The 17,742-nt window shown below is 34.2% G+C and overlaps 2 protein-coding genes across 2 annotated transcripts; both read left to right on the forward strand.

The window, feature by feature from the left end:
* Positions 1-8,790: 8,790 nt before the first annotated feature.
* On the forward strand, positions 8,791-9,243 carry LOC112037452 (putative F-box protein At3g52320). The gene has a single exon (XM_024070293.1). It carries the CDS (start codon positions 8,791-8,793, stop codon positions 9,241-9,243), a length of 453 nt encoding a protein of 150 aa, XP_023926061.1.
* A 36-nt stretch (positions 9,244-9,279) lies between these two features.
* LOC112037453 (F-box protein CPR1-like) lies at positions 9,280-9,996 on the forward strand. The gene has a single exon (XM_024070294.1). The coding sequence runs from the start codon at positions 9,280-9,282 to the stop codon at positions 9,994-9,996; it is 717 nt and encodes a 238-aa protein (XP_023926062.1).
* Positions 9,997-17,742: the final 7,746 nt, after the last annotated feature.

The raw sequence follows: 17,742 nt of genomic DNA on the forward strand, positions 1-17,742 counted from the left end.
TTGTTTAGTTTGCCTACTCCCAATTATTGTTGTTGGTCTGTGCAAAGATAATGTGCACCACCTCAAATATTGCAAGTGAATGAATCAGTACTGTTTCCTACCTCTATTTCAATTGTTAAGTCACTATTAAATTGATGTAGTCTCTACTCTGTAATAAATCTGCCAGATTGAATGACTTATCAACAACTTTTACTAATCTGTCACTCCTGGCATAGGGATTGATTTTATCCAAAAATAATAATAATAATAATTTTAACATATGATAGCATTTTTTGTTAACATATGAAAGTTACTGAAGAATTGTTATCTTATGAAGCTTTTGTTTAAAACTATGTTGTTTTTATGTTGGCTTTCTTCCTTCCTGCTGCAGACATGAAAGTATGGCTGGGACGTGGAATGCCACATTTATCTTTGTCAAACAAGAGAAAGGGAAATCCTTAGGAGCTTCTGGCTATTATTTATTTAACTGACGACTAGTGTATAAGGATTATGCATATTATTTGACATTGCAATGTCATGGTCAAGAATACGTGATTAAAAATGTTGTTTAAAATTTGTGCTAGTGACAAAAATGTATTGAACAAGATTAGCTTCAGCTTTAAGCCATTAGTCCGAAAAGAAAGCATGATATTTTCATTTTGTATGAGATGTGTGAGGTTAATTTACTGATCCTGCCATTATAGTACAAACAGGGCTATTGAACTTTCTACAGTTTGAAAATGTTAAGGTTTGCTAAACATCATGAAATTATTGAAATATATGATTTTGTATGGCAAAAGATGGCTGGGCTTAATGAGATAATTGATAAGTGTGCTTAGCGATATGGACAATTAGGGATGCCTGAAACTGCTTTAATTTTGTATTCAGTGGAAGTCGTAGTCAATTTTTTTACTAAATACTATATGTTTTGTTTAATTTGCCTACTGGCCACAGATTGTTGCGGCTCTTTCCAAAACTACTATGCAAGTGAATGTTTCCAAATGCAATTGATTAGTCATTGTTTTCTGCCTCTGTTTCAAAGTTTCAGATAATAATAACAATTTGATGCACTTTCTTCTGTGGAACCCTTTTACCAGATTGAATGATTGGGTAGTATAATTTTCTTAAGCTGTTACTCCCGACCTAGATATTCAGGGAGACCCTTTCATGTCAAGCTTATAATAGAGTTCAATTGCATGACTTATAAGATATGGCTGCTTATTTATCGATGTAAGTAAGTATACCTAAATCTTATCCATTAGTCAAAAATCCCTGTACATAACTCACTGATTTATCTTAGTAAAAAAAATGGCTAGCCAGCCTTGACATGTTTGGCTTTCGGTAAATGACAGCAATAATCAGATAAGACCTACTTGCTTAAAATGTTAGAATATGTTAACTGCTGGTATGAATTATCTTTTGGCTGCATTGTATCCTGTTTTAAGTTATATTTCTTTTATGTGCTGTGTTAATTGATGTAGATGCAGCACATTTACAAGCTTGCAACTTATTAGAAGGCTTTTGCATGTTACATTGTTTTGCTTAGTTACATAAAGTTTGTCTTGAAAGTGTAACATAACTTTGATATAATAGTTTTATGTTTCACTAGACGAGAGATAATTATACAACTTCGAAACACCAGTGTCAAAATTTTTGACATGGTATGTGTGACTGCTGATGTCCTCACACAAGTTTATCTTGTATCACATAACATATTGAAGCCAATTACTCTAGCGTGTCTTGCTCATACTCTTCCATGCAAGGAGGGAGAGTGGGGGACTTTCTCCTTCTCCTCTAAAATACCAGACCAATTAGGAACAGAGGATTTTTCATTGAAACTCTATTTCAATGGCCAAACAACTTCCAATTGCCATACAAGATTGGATACTTGCTTCAAATAATTATATAATCTGTTGAAGATCCATAGTTGACCCCAAAATTTTGGGACTAAAGCTTTGTTTACTGTTGTTATTATTGTAGATCCATAGAATTCTATACAATTTAGTACGAAATTACTAGTGAGGATCCTTAGCATTACAAATAGAGATAATTCTTTTTTTTTCATAATTGATTATGTACAAATTAGAAAAAAATGCATCTTTATTTCAATTATGGTAAATAAATTAATTGTTAAATTTTCAATATTAAGTTATGTGGCCAACAATGGGATGGCAACATAGTGGGGCAGGGTGGGGCTGGATAATGTCTGCCTTACCCCCATCTTTAGTCTAGTGATTTTTCCCCGAACTCGCCTCACTAGTCAGGGCAACTTGCCATGCCTTGTTCTTGTCATGCAACCAAATAAAGAGGGGGAAAAAATCAAATCCCTCATACGGATTTTTTTTTTTTTTCAAAAAAAAAAAAAAAAATCTCATAAGCAAAGCTTGGAAACTGAAAAGCTTTAGTGTTATGCCTAAAGAAAGTAGTGGATCAATGGCTATTCAAAAAGATTGATTTTAAACAATTAGTGGATCGATGGCAATCTCACTGTAGATATCTACTAGTTTAAGTCCATACTGAGGTTTGTTTAGTTAGCATAAACAAAGAGATACAGTGGTTAAAGAAGCAATGAAATAGACCAATGATTAAAGAGGGGAGTGTACCATTGTGGGTGGGCCTATTAGTGGCATAGGGATCTCTTGGGGAAGCCGCCGGGGGTTTTGGTGGAGAGAGAAAGAGAGAGATATAGTAGGGGCGGGCGACAGACTTGTACTTGCTCAAACCAAGGCAGCACAAACAATCCTTTTAAATATAACATCCAAATTATTGAAATATATGATTCTGTTTGATATAAGATGGCTGGGCTTAGTTAGATAATTGATAAGTGAACATAGCAACATGAACAATTAGGAATGTGTGGACTGTGGAACTGCCTTAATGTTGTATACACAATACAGTAGAAGTCCTAGTCAATTTTTTTGACTAGATACATTTACTTAGTTTGCCTAGTAGGCTACTAGCCACTGATTGTTGCTGCTCTGTCCAAAGCTGCCATGCTACGCAGCACTTCAAATTTCTATTTCTAACTTGCTATTTGTATGTTAAGCACTTTTGGTTTGGGATACATTAATATGTATAATGAGATAAGATAAATCGTACTTGGAATTAAAGAAGAGCAATGGTTATCACAGAGACTTGTTTTAACAGAAATTGTGACAAGTGTGTGTATTAGTTATTAGTTATTACCGATAAAATAATATGTTAACTGCTCGTGTGAATTATCTTGTGGCTGCATTTTATCCTGTTTTAAGTTGGAGATCTTTTATGTGCAGCATTAACTGATGTAGATGCGGCAAATTTACAAGCTTGCAATTTATAAGGCTTTTGCATGTTTTACATTGTTTTGCTTAGTTACATAAAGTTTGTTTTAAATGTGTTATATAACTTCGATAGAATAGTTTTATGTTTCACTAGAAGAGAGATGATTATATAAATTCAAAACACCTGCGACAATAATTTGGACATAGTATGATATACAATCAACTTTAGCTAATCTGTCGAGGATCCATAGTCTAGCCCAAAATTTTGAAACTAAGCCTTTGTTTGTTGTTTTATGTGTGGCCACTGATGTCCTTACTCAAGTTTTCTTGTATCAAAGAAAATGTTAAAGCTAATTACTCTAGTGTCTCTTTCTTATACCATTCCATCTTATTGCTTGCTCCAGAGTTATATGTATATCTTTGAACTGCAAGATAAATATTTTGAATGAGAAGGTTGGGCATCTAAATAGATCCAATTACCTTTTTTTTTTTTTTTTTTTTTTTTAAGATAGAGATACTTTATATATCTCGCTGTTGTCCATAGCATTTCTCTGAAGTTCCTTGTCATGAAGCTGAAATTGAGTTTCTTTGTATTACTATCTGTTGAAGGCATATTTTGAGCTCGAAGCTTTTGATAGGACCAGCATTACTAAGAGCACAACAGCATCCCTAAATATAAGATAAGATAATAAAAATAAAAATAATAATAAAAAGAGATTGAGAGACTTCCTCCTTCTCCTTTAACCTACCAGACCAAATAGGAACAGAGTTTCTTTCGTTGAAACTCTATTTCAATGGCCAAACAAATTCTTGATTGCCATATTAGGTTGGGAGACTTATAATAATTTTTTCCTTTGTAAATTCATAGAATTCTACACAATTTAGTATGAAATTACTAGTAAGGATCCTTAGAATGACAAATAAAGATAATCCTTTTTTACAATTGATTATGTACTTTTCAAATTAGAAAAACTTGTCAAAATGCATCTTTATGTCTTATAGTGTAAATAAATTAGTTATTAGAGTCTTCATCATATCATAGGTAAGCTAAAATTATTATGCATATCAAGAATCTTATAGCTTAACTGACTTTTTGGTATTTTCAACTAAGATATTTAATTCTCATATTCTACTCTATATGAAGCCCTATTACCAAAGTTAAAAAAGTTTATATTACTATTTCAAATAAAATTTTGAAACAAAATTTAAAATATTTTCTATTTTAAAAAAAAAATACAATCATACATTATAAGTGGTAAAAAAATTACTTTACAAGATTTAAAAAAATATTAATTAATTAATTAATTTTTAATTCAATAGTAATTAATTAATTTTTTTATTCAACAGTTGGAGCAATATTGATGGATATATATATATATATATGTATGTATGTATGTATGTATGTATATATGAGCATCAATACTCTTGGCACAATCATATTGTTAGAGCATTCACATCAATCTTAATGCAATTTTAGTCAAATTATTTGGTCTAGAAAATGAAATTTCCACTTTTTCTCTTTTAACAAACTCAAAGTCATATACACTTACATCAGACTTAATATTAGTTTCTCTATTTTATTTAAATATTAGTTTGATCTCTAAACATATTAATATTTGTTTTTCTCTTCCCCACCTTTCCTTTCATAGCAACACCACCTTCTCCTTTGCAAAGCACCTTCAACAACAAAAGGGCCCTTCTACTATCGCTTGACAACGATAGCGTCAAGAGCATCACTGATCTCCATCGTTTGCCAATCCAAAGGTTGCCAACATCAATTTATCTATACAAACATCAGTTAATGCAAGTGTAAAGAGGGAAAATTTCTGACCTATCACAAACTAACACGTCACACTATCAAGTCCATAAAATATAGCCAATTACAAAGCACCACTTATTGCTGCTAGGTTTTGCTATCACTACTCAGAAACCAACAGAAATTTGACAAGTGTCATGCAAAAACCAATCATGCATCAGCGCATGTAAGCGATGACATAAGCAGTCTCGCACATGTAAGCGATGACATAATCAGCATCGCACGTGTAAGTGATGACATAGGCGGACCAATCAGGCTGTGACATGTGTCACCAATCAGACTCCGCCACGTGTCGCTCATCCACCCCTAAATCCCTATAAATAGAAGCCTTCCTAAGACATCTTAAGAAGACACCTTGAAGACATCTTGAGTTCAGAAGTCTAGAAACTCTGCTGGAATCAAGCCTTGAAGCCTCCAGCAACTTCAAGAACTTCAACATTCAAATACGAAGAACATTCGAAGCAGAATCATCCAAACTTCCTGCCTAGATCTCAAAGTTCACTAGAATCAACCTCAAAAGCCTCCAGAAACCTCAACAAACCATAAATCAGCGAAACTCTACGAATTCAAGCCTCTAAAACACCGAAAAACTTCCATCACAAAACTTTCAAATACGAAGAACATTTGAAGAGGAATCATCCAAATCATATTCCTAGATCTCAAAGTTTATTGGAATCAAGCTCAAAGGCCTCTAGAAGGCCCTAAAGAACTTCCACCACAAACCCTCAAAAGGGAAGAACACAAAGAACACGAAGAACACACAAAGAACGTGAAGAACAAAGAATTTCTAACAAGCTCATAGCTAGAGATTCATTGTAATTCCATTTCAAAGGTCTTCGATCCATTCCTTAGCCAAATTGAAGTATATTTGGTGTTCAAATCAAAATCACATTACCACAATTCCAATCAACAAATCTTTCAAGGAAATCGAATTAGGGGATCACTCTTTTATAATCACAGAGAATTGTACCACACATTCATCAATATAAATTCACATTTGTGAAACTATTTTACTTGTTTGACTTATTTCAAACCGAGAAATTTAGTCGTCCATAGCAAGTGGCAAAGAGAAGTGAGTCAAAATATGAATAAAAAATACAATTATTTGGCATGTTGATATCTCTATAAGTGTACTGAGCTATATTATTCATAAATAAAATTTAAGTATAAATTGTTGAGACTGATGATAGGTGTTTTTAATTTTGTTTAGGTTTTTTTTTAATATTTTTTATATATATTCAAGATAAAAATTCTATTTTAACCTAATTTAAGTGTATAAGTGTGTAAAACTCACTTCTAAAGATTTGAATCTCAACTCTTGCCCCCCGCACCCTACAAGTACTTATACTTGTGAAATAACTACTGCACCAAAAGTGCGCGGTGGTAATTTTATTTAGTAAAATATTTGTAAAGTACTCTAATTACATTAAAATTTGTTTTATACTAGTAGTTACACCAATTTTCATCCTTTTTTTTCTTTATTTTATTTTTTGAAAAATACTAAACATGCTATAAATTTTTTACTAATATGATAATAAATGTGATTTATAAACTTCAAATATCAAATAAATGAATGTTTAGATTGTTTTAAGTGATTAGTGACTCCTCAAACAATAAAAAAAATTTAAGCTTTGTTTGAAAATGGAGGGAAAAAAAAAGTTTTGCTGACATGACAATTTCCTTTCTTTAGTTGGCATTATAAGAAAGAAAATGAGAAAGTAGAGGGAGTAATTATCCACTGGGGCCCACTTTTCTCATCAACCCCACATGGGTAGAAATGAGGAGATAGGCAAGTAAAAAGGTTGCAATTTTAGGAGGTCACCACTAAGAGCATTTGCAGCAGTGTAGGCAAAAAGTTATAATGCTATATTTTACCTACACTTTCATTAAAATGATGCTCCAGCAGTGGAGCAAAAGCTAAAATTTTTAGCTGATTCGCTACAGTGCACATCTATAAATAGATGTGCACTGTAGCTTGGAGCTAAAAAAAATTAATTTTTTATTCAGGCCACATTAAAATATTGCCCCGTTCTCTCTCTCTCTCTCTCTCTCTCTCTCTCTCTCTCTCTCTGTGTCAACTCTCACCTCTCTCAACTCTCACCTCTCTCAGCTCTCTCTCAACTTCATCTCATTGCTACCAGCCCACCTCCATGCTGCCAATCCACGCCGCAGAACTCGTTGCCAATCCACGCCGCAAACCTCGCTGTTGATCCACACTGCAGACCCCGGCCTCGATCCACCCCGCCAACCCATTTCACTCCTTACTTGGAAAAAAAAAAAAAAAAAAAAAGTGCCTACTGTGAACTGGTGGTGGTGGTAGTTGAAAGTTCAATAGGGTTATGAAATACCCTTGAACGTTTAGACCCCCAGATACAAAAATACCAATTCAAGCTTAATATCAAACAATTAATGTGCGGAATATGATAACAAACTTGTAACAGAATTAATAAAACAATCTAAGCCAAATATAAACACATCCACAACAGTAAATATAAGGCAAATATAAAGGAAAGAGAGATGCAAACACACGGACAACACACGATGTGTTATCGAAGAGGAAACCGAAGTCCTCGGCGTAAAACCTCTCCGCCGCCCTCCAAGCGATGATAAAATCCACTAAAGAATATAGTTGGGATACATGAATAGCAGAAGACCCTCCAAACCTAATCTACCCAAGTACCTAAGCCCTCCAAGCTTCTTGCTCTAACGAGGTTACGTCGAACCTATTTCTTCTTTAGTTTCCCGGATTCCGCTACTTGACCATAGTATCAACCAATGTATATTGGTTCCTTCCCAAACTGCTTTCCTAAACACCAAATGGACCTTCTCACAGACGTGGGTGTGGTGAGATAAGGGTTTGGTAAATAACCTCTCAAGGGTATGACAATGGAGAGGAAGAGAGTAGAGGAATTTGTAGAGTCTCTTAGATGAAGATTGGGGATGAGGCAATTTTGTTTTTCTCTAGAGTTTTCTCTCACAAAATTCTCTTTGGAAGCTCTCTCAATATGATGGGTATAAGGGTGTATATATAGTAGGGTGAGAAGGGAATGCAAAACGTCAGTTTTTGTCAAACAGGGCAAGTTGGCGACTTGGTCTCGCGGCTTGTCCAAGTCGCGAGTTCAAGTCGCGACGTAACGGCCTGGCCAGCCTGGGACTTTTGTCCTGTAGAGTGACAGCTGGCGCGACCCTTCAGCTTCCCAATGTGCCTCTCACGTGCCAGCTTTTGGCAGCTTGCCAGTCGCGATCCACCCGCGAGCCCTAGCCGCGAACTTCTGTTTTTCTTGCACACTCTTGAGCTTTTCTTCACATCTTCTCACCCACTACCCTTACAATTTTCCCACCTAAATACAAGGTTACTAAGTGCTAAATTACAAGCAAATTGATCACGGAATAAATCCAATTAAATGGTTGATTAAATTCAACCTTACAGTGGTGGTGGTGGTTGTGGGTGTGGATGTGGCTGATAGTGATTGTGGTTGGTGTTGTAATTTTTTTTTGGTAGTAGGATATATTATTTTATTGTAGTATTTATATTATTTTATTGTGATGTGTATATTATTTTATTGTATTGAAAACTAAAATAGATTTACTACTGTAGCATGTGTGTAGGTAAAATAAATAAAGTGATTTTTTGTGTAGCTAAATAGCTAAAATTTTACCACCACTGCGAATGCTCTAACAAAAAAAAAAAAAACCACCAGCAACCCAGGAGTCTCTCCACTCTTCCATTGAAAAATGTCAGAAACTAGAGAAGCACCGATACTCCGACGAAGGAAGAATGATCTCCCACGCGACATTGTACTCAACATCCTAACAAGGCTGCCTGCCAAATTAGTCATAAGATTCAGGTGCGTTTGCAAACCCTGGAACTCCTCAATCACTACCCCCTATTTCATCTCAACTCACCTCAATAACTTTGCTCATGATCATGATCATGATAATGATAATGATAATGGTGATGGTTATATCATACACATGCCATGGGATACAAATTCTTCTAACAGAGTAGTCTGTACGGTCGCTTTCGACCGCACCTTTGATAGGATTTCTGAGATCGAAGTTCCCTTTGATTTGCCTTCTGGGTCTATCCAGATAGTCGGTTCCTGCAATGGGTTATTGTGTCTTGCTGGTGGTATTGGGGGTCTCACCACTGATAATGTTATATATTTGTGGAACCCCGGCATTTGAAAATTCAAGAGGTTGCCTTATTCTTGCTTACCACAGATGGGTTATGAACACTTGGGTTCTTCTACACTCGGATTTGTATATCATTTGGAGAACAATGACTACAAGGTTTTGAGGATTTCGAGTTATTTTGTGATTAAACCGCATATCCCTGATGAGTTTGAGGTGTACACATTAAGTTCGGATTCATGGAGAAAGGTTGGGATGTCATTGAGAGCCAGCTTTATGGAATGTGTTGATAATTTTCCTTTGCCAATCCCATTGGTTAGTGAAGCTTTGCACTGGATCTCACGTGTAGTAGAAGGAGAAGAGGAGCACGAGAGTGAAGTGATTATGTCATTTGATGTCAATGGTGAGAAATTTAGAATGTTAAGAATGCCTGATGGTTCTAAGTCAATAGTGAGATTTCAGACATGTCTTGCATCACTCAAGGGGAAACTGGCTTTCCTTACATTTGGAAGTATTGGACGTGGCTACCACTACTCCATGTGGGTGATGAGGGAGTATGGCGTGCTTGAGTCTTGGAATAAACTTTTTGTTGTACCACTTGCGAGAATATCTGCTTGCATTGGCTTCACCGTGTATGGTTCACTTTTGATTAGCTGCATTGAGTCCAACAATCAAGCACAAAAGATTGTTTTAGTTGACACTAAAACTCTACATGTGAAGGATTTTGATATCCAACAACCTTTATGTGTAGCTGCTTTCATGGAGAGCCTTGCTTTACTTGATGGAGCAAACATGGTGTCTTACTAAGCAAATGGTGACATGCAAATTAGAAGGAAGTCCTAATTAGTGGTATGGATGAAGTGAAACCCTTCCCTTGTTATTCCGTTTCCTTTAGTAGTAGGCATGATTGTATTGCTAAAAGCTTGATTGTTATCCCAGGTTTACAATATCCTTTTGTGGCTTTTATATATTAGTATATGATATTTCTCTGTGGATATCTAGATTTGGCAATGTCAATAGAAAACAATACTTGGCCAAGATAATCCTTTTTTGCTTATGTGTCCCTCTGGTAGTGTTAAAAAGATCTAGATTATTGCTCTCTTGACTACAATTTAAAAGAAGAAATGACCAAAAAAGGAGGAGAGAATAAAAGCTGCTCTAAAACTGAGAATTTTGAAAAGAAGTAGCCAAGTGCTTTTTTAGTGAGCCTATTACCATTCCAAAGTCTTGTTCTTACTTCCCTGTCTCAAGGTACATGGTATTTTGTTTGTTTCAGTTGTATATTTAACCTTAATATTGACAATAACAAGCTAATTTATATGAAAGAGAGTTTTTCCCTAGATATGTTATCTTGCTATATTATTCCAAGGTCTTGTTCTTACTTCCTTGGCTCAAGCGGCATGGTCATTTCTTTGTTTCTGATGTACATTTACCCTTAATATTGACAATGAGAAGCTAATTTATATGACAGCAAGTCCGTCTGTCCCAAGATATGTGATCCTGCTATTTTATCATATCTTTAGCCACGGAGAGATTTATATAGATAAGGAATGCTATTATCTCATGCTTATATGGGTTCAATTACTTGTTTTTTGTTCATTGGATGTGGATCAACTAGTTTAGCTGCCAGAATGTTGTGTTTCTGTTAATACTTTTGTGTTCTTTATCCTAAAGAAACATGCTATGGTTTCACTAAACTTGTTTGGTTGAAGAGGAAGAATTTAAAGGCATATTTTGCTGTTAGGTTGTGACCTACATCAAATGTGTTTCCTGAACTTTCATTTCGTTGGACAAGAAGAATTTAGGGGTGTGTAGAGTTGTTAGTTTCTCAAATACCTTGGCATTTACACAGGCAGCACTGGGAGTTTAAATTAACTTAGGAGTATTTTTAATGATACATGCAAATATCTCTGTTTTAAGTTAACATCCATGAAATATAATATTTATGGTACTATATTTGACCTCTTGAATGGATATCGAATAGTCATCCTTTTCTTGCACATGCTTTAAAATTGGTTCTATCTATGTGTTCTTGCATTCACCGTCTCTATTCTTGAACTTGATATGATACTTCCTATTCTTAAACTCTCCATCTGTAATCTCTATCAGATACTACTTATCAAAAAACTATTGCACTTTTTCTAATTTTTTTATTATCAAATATACATCTGGATCTATACAAGTGTGCATTGCACCAAAAACTGAGTTGCATCGTCTCCTTTATGGCCAACCAAAGCAGAGAGTACTTATGTGTGAAAACTTATATGTCGGCTCCTATTCATGTTATTGATTATATTATTTCCTACAAGTGTAAAATTGGACTGTCCTTATGCTTTACTCTTTTAGCCTTTCTGTTATCCCCATAAGTAACAATGTGGCGGATTGTGCTAGTTGGTGGAGTTCCTTAACACAGGATGCTAGTTTTATGAACTTATTCTCTCAAAAAATTGACTAATCCTATACTCACCATTTATTTTGATTTTCAAGTATTAATTGGACAACTATGATGTTAAGAACAATACAGGTGGGTTGTTTTTGAATTGTTTATGGCTAGCCTAGGCACAAAATAGCACCTGGTAAGTGGTAACTACCTTCTATGTAGGCATTTTTGAGTAAGTACTTTGATAGGATAAGAAACTCAAAATATTTGTTCTTGACCTTTTTATCCTTTTGTAATTCCCTTGATAGAGTGGTGCGTTAAGTAAACTTAGTCTAGTTGATGGTTTTTAAGTTTCAAAAAAACCTAAGCAACAAAATCAACATGCTTGCCTAGAATGATGTCATTTGATGCCAATGGAGAGAAATTTGGAAATATATCACTCCCTGCAGAAATTATTCAGTTGCCCCATTGGATCACACTACCACTTGCTCTTGGAAATGACTTGCAAGTGGAAAATCTTGAATTGTACTAGGAAAATTTGGCTTTGATTGCATTTGTTCACTTCGACCATTGAGGATTGTTTGGGTGAGCTATGCATTGTTTGGGTGATGAGCAAGTCTGCACGAATCATAGTCATACAGTAAGCATCTTTTCTAGCCTTTTTTCGGTTGCACCTGGCATGGTGTACTTTTGGTTCAAAAAGGTTCATGCTTGGGCCGGTGAGAAAAATTCAAAATTTTCACTCTCATGTATTTACCTCATAACACAAATGAAAAGGAGCATTTGTGAAAAATTGGATAATTATTGTGTGTGTATAGACTTGTTGGATCCTAAAACTCTACATGAGAAGGTTCTTGGTATTCTAGCTTTTCTAACTATGCCTGCTACTTTTTTGGAGAGGATTTTATTGCTGGATAAGAAGTGTCATTATTTTGCAACTCAAGTTGTGATTGAGGGATGCTGAATGCTCCTTTTCTTTTCCAAAAGGCATGAAAGTAATGGTCTGATGTGGAAGGGTAAAATTATTCATGACTTATATAATTTTTTATTGCTTGTGGTTTTTTTTTTGGTTTTTCAAATATGATCGGACTTAAAGTTAAACCTATTGTAGTTGGGTAAAATGGAACCCACATGACTATTGTTATGTTATTACTTAAAAAAAAAAAAATTGGAAAAATTTTGAGAACCAATTTTCTGCTAAAGCTTGGTTTGTATCCTAGGTTTACATTATCCTTTTGTGGATATTTTATGTTAGTTTTTGGTATTTCTATGTGGATGGTTGTCATGCACAAACCCAGATTTGGCAATGTCAACAAAAACAATACCTGGCCAACATAATCCTTATTTCTTTTGTATCCCTCTGGTAGAGTAAAAAAGATCTAGATTATAGCTCTCCTGACTACAGTTTAAAAAAAGAAATGACCAAGAGAAGAGAACAAAATAAAAGAAACTGATTTATAAAAAAAACAAAATAAAAGAAACTCTAAAACTGAAAATGTTGAAAAGGAGTAGCCAAGTGCTTCTTTAGCGAGAATGTTACCATTCCAAGGTCATGTTAATACTTGCTTGTCTCAAGCAGAGCAAGTTGGTTTATCAATTTATGTTCAACGTAAGCACGTTTTATTTGAATTAGACTGAATAGTTATATATCCAATTTTTATGTGCTAAAGTGAACTAATACAAATGGTTCTGAGTTGGGCATCATTAAGCATAGTACTTCAAACAAAGTGTTATTGACTTAAGGGGCAGGTTTCCAATTTTTATACCATTTGTTTTTTCCTAATCTTCTCCTACATTTTTATAATTCAACAAATCATTTAACAAACTCTTTTAGTAGCAAATAAGGAAATAAGGATTATGTTAAATGATAATCTCCCCTTAAATTTTGCTGGTTATTTGGTAGCCATAAAAAAGTATGGGCTAGTTCTAGGATCTCTTCAACAAATTTTTTTCTACCCTATCCCACTCTTAACCTTTTCCTTTTGGTTAGTAACTCGTATAGGTGACAAGTGAAAGCCTAAATTCACACTCCTTTATTGTGTTTTGCCTTTAGCAATAACAAAAATTCTTGCACAATTGGTTATCTTAAGACACTTTACTGATTCCTATTATCTAAACCTAAAAGGATTTATTATGCTGATTCCACTACTATATGAACAAATTAAAAACATATTGTGTTTTAATATTGCCTTGAACATATCCAATTCTAAGTTAAGATTGCGTTTGGCATTGGCTTAAAAAGCCAGCCTTTTTATTATTTACCTTATTTTTACTATTATTTATAAGTCTTACTATACTTTTTAATACTATTCACGAGTCATATTATACTATTTCAACTACATTTTAACTTTATTTATAATACTTTCAACAAAAATTTTTCAATTTCAAGTAAATAAGCTGTTTTCAAACTGAACCTTAGTGGTTTAATTCCGAGCTCCAATACCAAGAAGAATTGGAGATCATGTATTTTACTAAAAACCAAACACAGGGCTTATAAATAAAATAACAAGTTCAAAGATCACTAAAAAAGAAAAATAAAATAAAATAAAATCTCTCTGAGGTTGTCTTTGTGGGCAAAATTTGCTCAACAGCATTTTTTCATAAAAATATTAGATAGACAACACGTGTTTAAAGTTATTTAGTAAGTTGAACTTTTTTTTTGAAAATCAAGTTTGTGAAACTTGAGTTCCAACCCAAAATCGAGTTTGAGAAACTCGATTTACACCTGACCTTGATTTAAATAAAAAAAAAAAAAAAGGTGGAACTCGAGTTTAGTAAACTCGAGTTCCATTTTAAAAGAATAACAGAGCTTGTGTTTCCTACACTCGAGTTCCATTTGGGTTATTTTTTTTAAAAGCATGGAACTCGAGTTTAGTAAACTCGAGTTCCACCTTTTTTCTTTTTCTTTTTCTTTTTAAATCAAGGTCAGGCGTAAATCGAGTTTGAGAAACTCGATTTTGGGTTGGAACTTGAGTTTCACAAACTCGATTTTCAAAAAAAAATAACTTCAAATGCGTGCTAGCCATCAAATTTTTCCCAAAAAATGTACTGTTGAGCAAATTTTGCTGTCTCTATGTGTCAACTCTTAACTCTTCCGTTGAAAAATGTTACAAACGACAGAACCATCGATCCTCCTCCGACGAAGGAAGAATGATCTCCCAGACGAGGTTGTGTTTGGATGACAATATTTGGATTTAGTTTTGAAATCCATTAATTTAAAATGCCTTGATTTGAAATGCCTTGTTTGGATCTTTTTAAACAATGAAGGATTTGAAATTAATTGTTTGGATACTTAAATTTGGATTTGGATTTGAGATCAATACAATATATTTTTTAATTATTATTTTTCTTAATCTTTCTACATTTTAATTTTAAATACATGAGTTAGTATTGATAATCCAATTGACAAAATGATGATTAAATATCTTTAGTCATAGGCATAACCAACTAAAAAAAACCCACAGTCTTTGTAGATTTGGATTTAGTAGAAAGAGAGAAATAGAGAGGTTAAAGAAAAAGGTAAGAGTTGAGAGAGACAAACCTTAAGTTGTCGCAAGAAAGAGAAAAGAAGAAGCTTGTTGCATTGTGAGAAAGAGAGAGAAGCACGAGTCTAAGTAGAGAGTCAAGAAGCGCGCGTGACAGATTTTAGAAATTGTATTGTGTTTAATGGTATTAAAGCTTTGGGCGTTGATTCTCAAAAAAAAAAAAAAAAAAAAAAAAAAAAAAAAAAAAAAAAAGTGTTTAGAATGTTGATGTATTGAGAATGCCTTTCGTTGTGATGCAAATGCATTTGCATTGTAAAACTATATTTATGAATAGAGCGTAATTTATGTGCATATTTCAGCTCCTCATTTGCCTGCATGTGTAGGAAAAAAACAATTTCCTAGTAGAATTTCAGTTTCATACACTTGAGTTTCACTGGGAAAAACAGAACAAAACAGGGCAACCAATCTGCCTGGACAGGGGATTTGCCCAAAATTGTTAAAAAAAAAAAATTTCCAAAGAACTCGAGTTTTATAAACTCGAGTTTCACTGGGTAAAACAGAGCAAAACAGGGCAACCCTTCTGCCTGAACAGGGGATTTGCCCAAGTAAAGTGAAAAAAATTTTTCCCAGTGGAACTCGAGTTTATGAAACTCGAGTTTCACTGGGAAAAACAGCCCAAAACAGGGGAGGCCTCTCGGCCTAAACAGGGGATTTGGGAAAAAAATTTCCCAGTGGAACTCGAGTTTATGAAACTCGAGTTTCACTGGGAAAAACAAGCCAAAACAGGGGAGGCCTCTCGGCCTAAACAGGGGATTTGCAAAAAAAATTCATGTATGAGGTGAAGAACTCGAGTGTATAAAACTCGAGTTCTATATCTCGAGTTTCAAAAACTCGCTTTCTTTGCATTATTTTTTTTTTTTTCAAAACATCACGTTTTTGTTTCTTTCATACAAATGCAATTATTTGTTGGTAACTATTGTGAACATCAAGGCACATCTGGCTGAAGTTATTTATCTTGTTATTTGTAAAAAAATTGTTGAAGAAAATTTTTTCACAAAAAAAAAAAAAAAGAAAAAGAAAAGGAAAGAGAAGAAAATAAAAAGCCCATCTAGCCTTTCAAATGTAGGCACATACAAAAGTGCAAATCTGATTGGGAAGCACATACAAAGTACCTGAGAAGTAGTAGGAAAATGGTTTGAGCTGTGGAGTTGGTAACATATTGTAACATATATATATATATATATATATTTCATAGAATTAGATGATGAGTTGTCATAGTCTTAAAGATCATGAAACAAAATGTAGACTAGTTCAGAGAGCATCACATTTCAAAGGCAAGTGAATGTAGTACATTAAAAACAAAATGTATTGCATTTTTAAATTATTAATATAACATTATTATAAAATACACCAAGAGCATTACTGTCCAACTTTGTAAATGCAGATCCCACAATCTCATAATATAAATCTTGTAATACAAATTTCTACAGAGCAAACCTTTCTCACATATTCCACCCTCGTAACATCAGACTCACTGGAACTCCCAAAGCTGAAACTATATCTGTTGCCCGCAATGTTGCAGGATTAATATTATTGAGAACAAACACCCAAATAAGAAAGATGCCGAAACATCTGCTTTGCGTAACACCACAAAGCTCCCTGATCTACTAGAAACGGATTTCTCATTTCTCTTTAGGATAGAGAAAAAGCATAAATGCATAATGCCCCTCCATTAGAGAAGTCATGCAAAGTGAATGTTTGCTACATCTTTTGCAGAATTAACGGAAAACAGATGTTTCACATGCTTCAGATGTCACAACAACTAACTTCAACTTTTATCAACAAAAAAAAAACACACTAAGTTCAACCACACGCAGTAAGATAGAGAGAAGCACATGAACACATGTTTGACATGCTTCAGAAGTCACAACTAAGTTCAACCACACATAGGGGAGAGAGAGAGAGAGAGCATCTTTATCATTAAAGGTATACACATTGCAACTTTTAATGGGCAGGCACGGGATAAGAACGGTGTTTAAAGACAAAGACAAATTCATTTAATAAAAAGAGAGTACATTTATTTAAACTAGAAGAAAAAAAGCCGTTCCAATGGAAGGAACAGTAATATAATAAACACAATTCTTAAGGCTCTACCAAAATTACCAAGAAAATGAAATTCTACAATACATCAATGATCCTGAAACCAAATCCAGGGTAAAAAAAATTTTAAAAGGCTCCAGCCCTCAAGTATACTGAATTTCCACTCTGATCATCGTTTCACTTCCATTGATCCATTGGTTTAATGAGAAATAAGAACAAGAAGCTTTGGCATACAGATCGACCATTCATGCTCCCACCTGCAGAATATTTATAATAAAAAAAAAAAAAAATGGACACAATGCTTAGCACCACCCACCCAGCCCCCAGCCCCTACCTTTTTTTTTTTTTTTTCTTTTTTCTTTTTTCTTTTCCTTGTTTTTAGGTGAACAAAAACAACGCACTTAAGACGGTGAAGGAACCACAGGAATACCTGTCAATGGCAATAAAGAAAACATTCTATGTCCCTCTTGAAGTTTTGACAGCAAAAATAAAAAGAATGCCAGAAAGATAATATTGCAAGAGAATTTGTAACCTCTGCTGCAAAACGCAATTTTGCATGCTACAAGTACAACTATACATGTACAAGAT

This window comes from Quercus suber, unplaced genomic scaffold (genome assembly GCF_002906115.3).
Source record: "Quercus suber isolate HL8 unplaced genomic scaffold, Cork oak 2.0 scaffold_493, whole genome shotgun sequence".
In the NCBI taxonomy this organism is placed as follows: domain Eukaryota; kingdom Viridiplantae; phylum Streptophyta; class Magnoliopsida; order Fagales; family Fagaceae; genus Quercus; species Quercus suber.

Bases quoted from the DNA above. Each gene is read 5' to 3' on its own strand.
- LOC112037452 (XM_024070293.1), top strand. From the start codon at position 8,791: ATGTCAGAAACTAGAGAAGCACCGATACTCCGACGAAGGAAGAATGAT.
- LOC112037453 (XM_024070294.1), top strand. From the start codon at position 9,280: ATGGGTTATGAACACTTGGGTTCTTCTACACTCGGATTTGTATATCAT.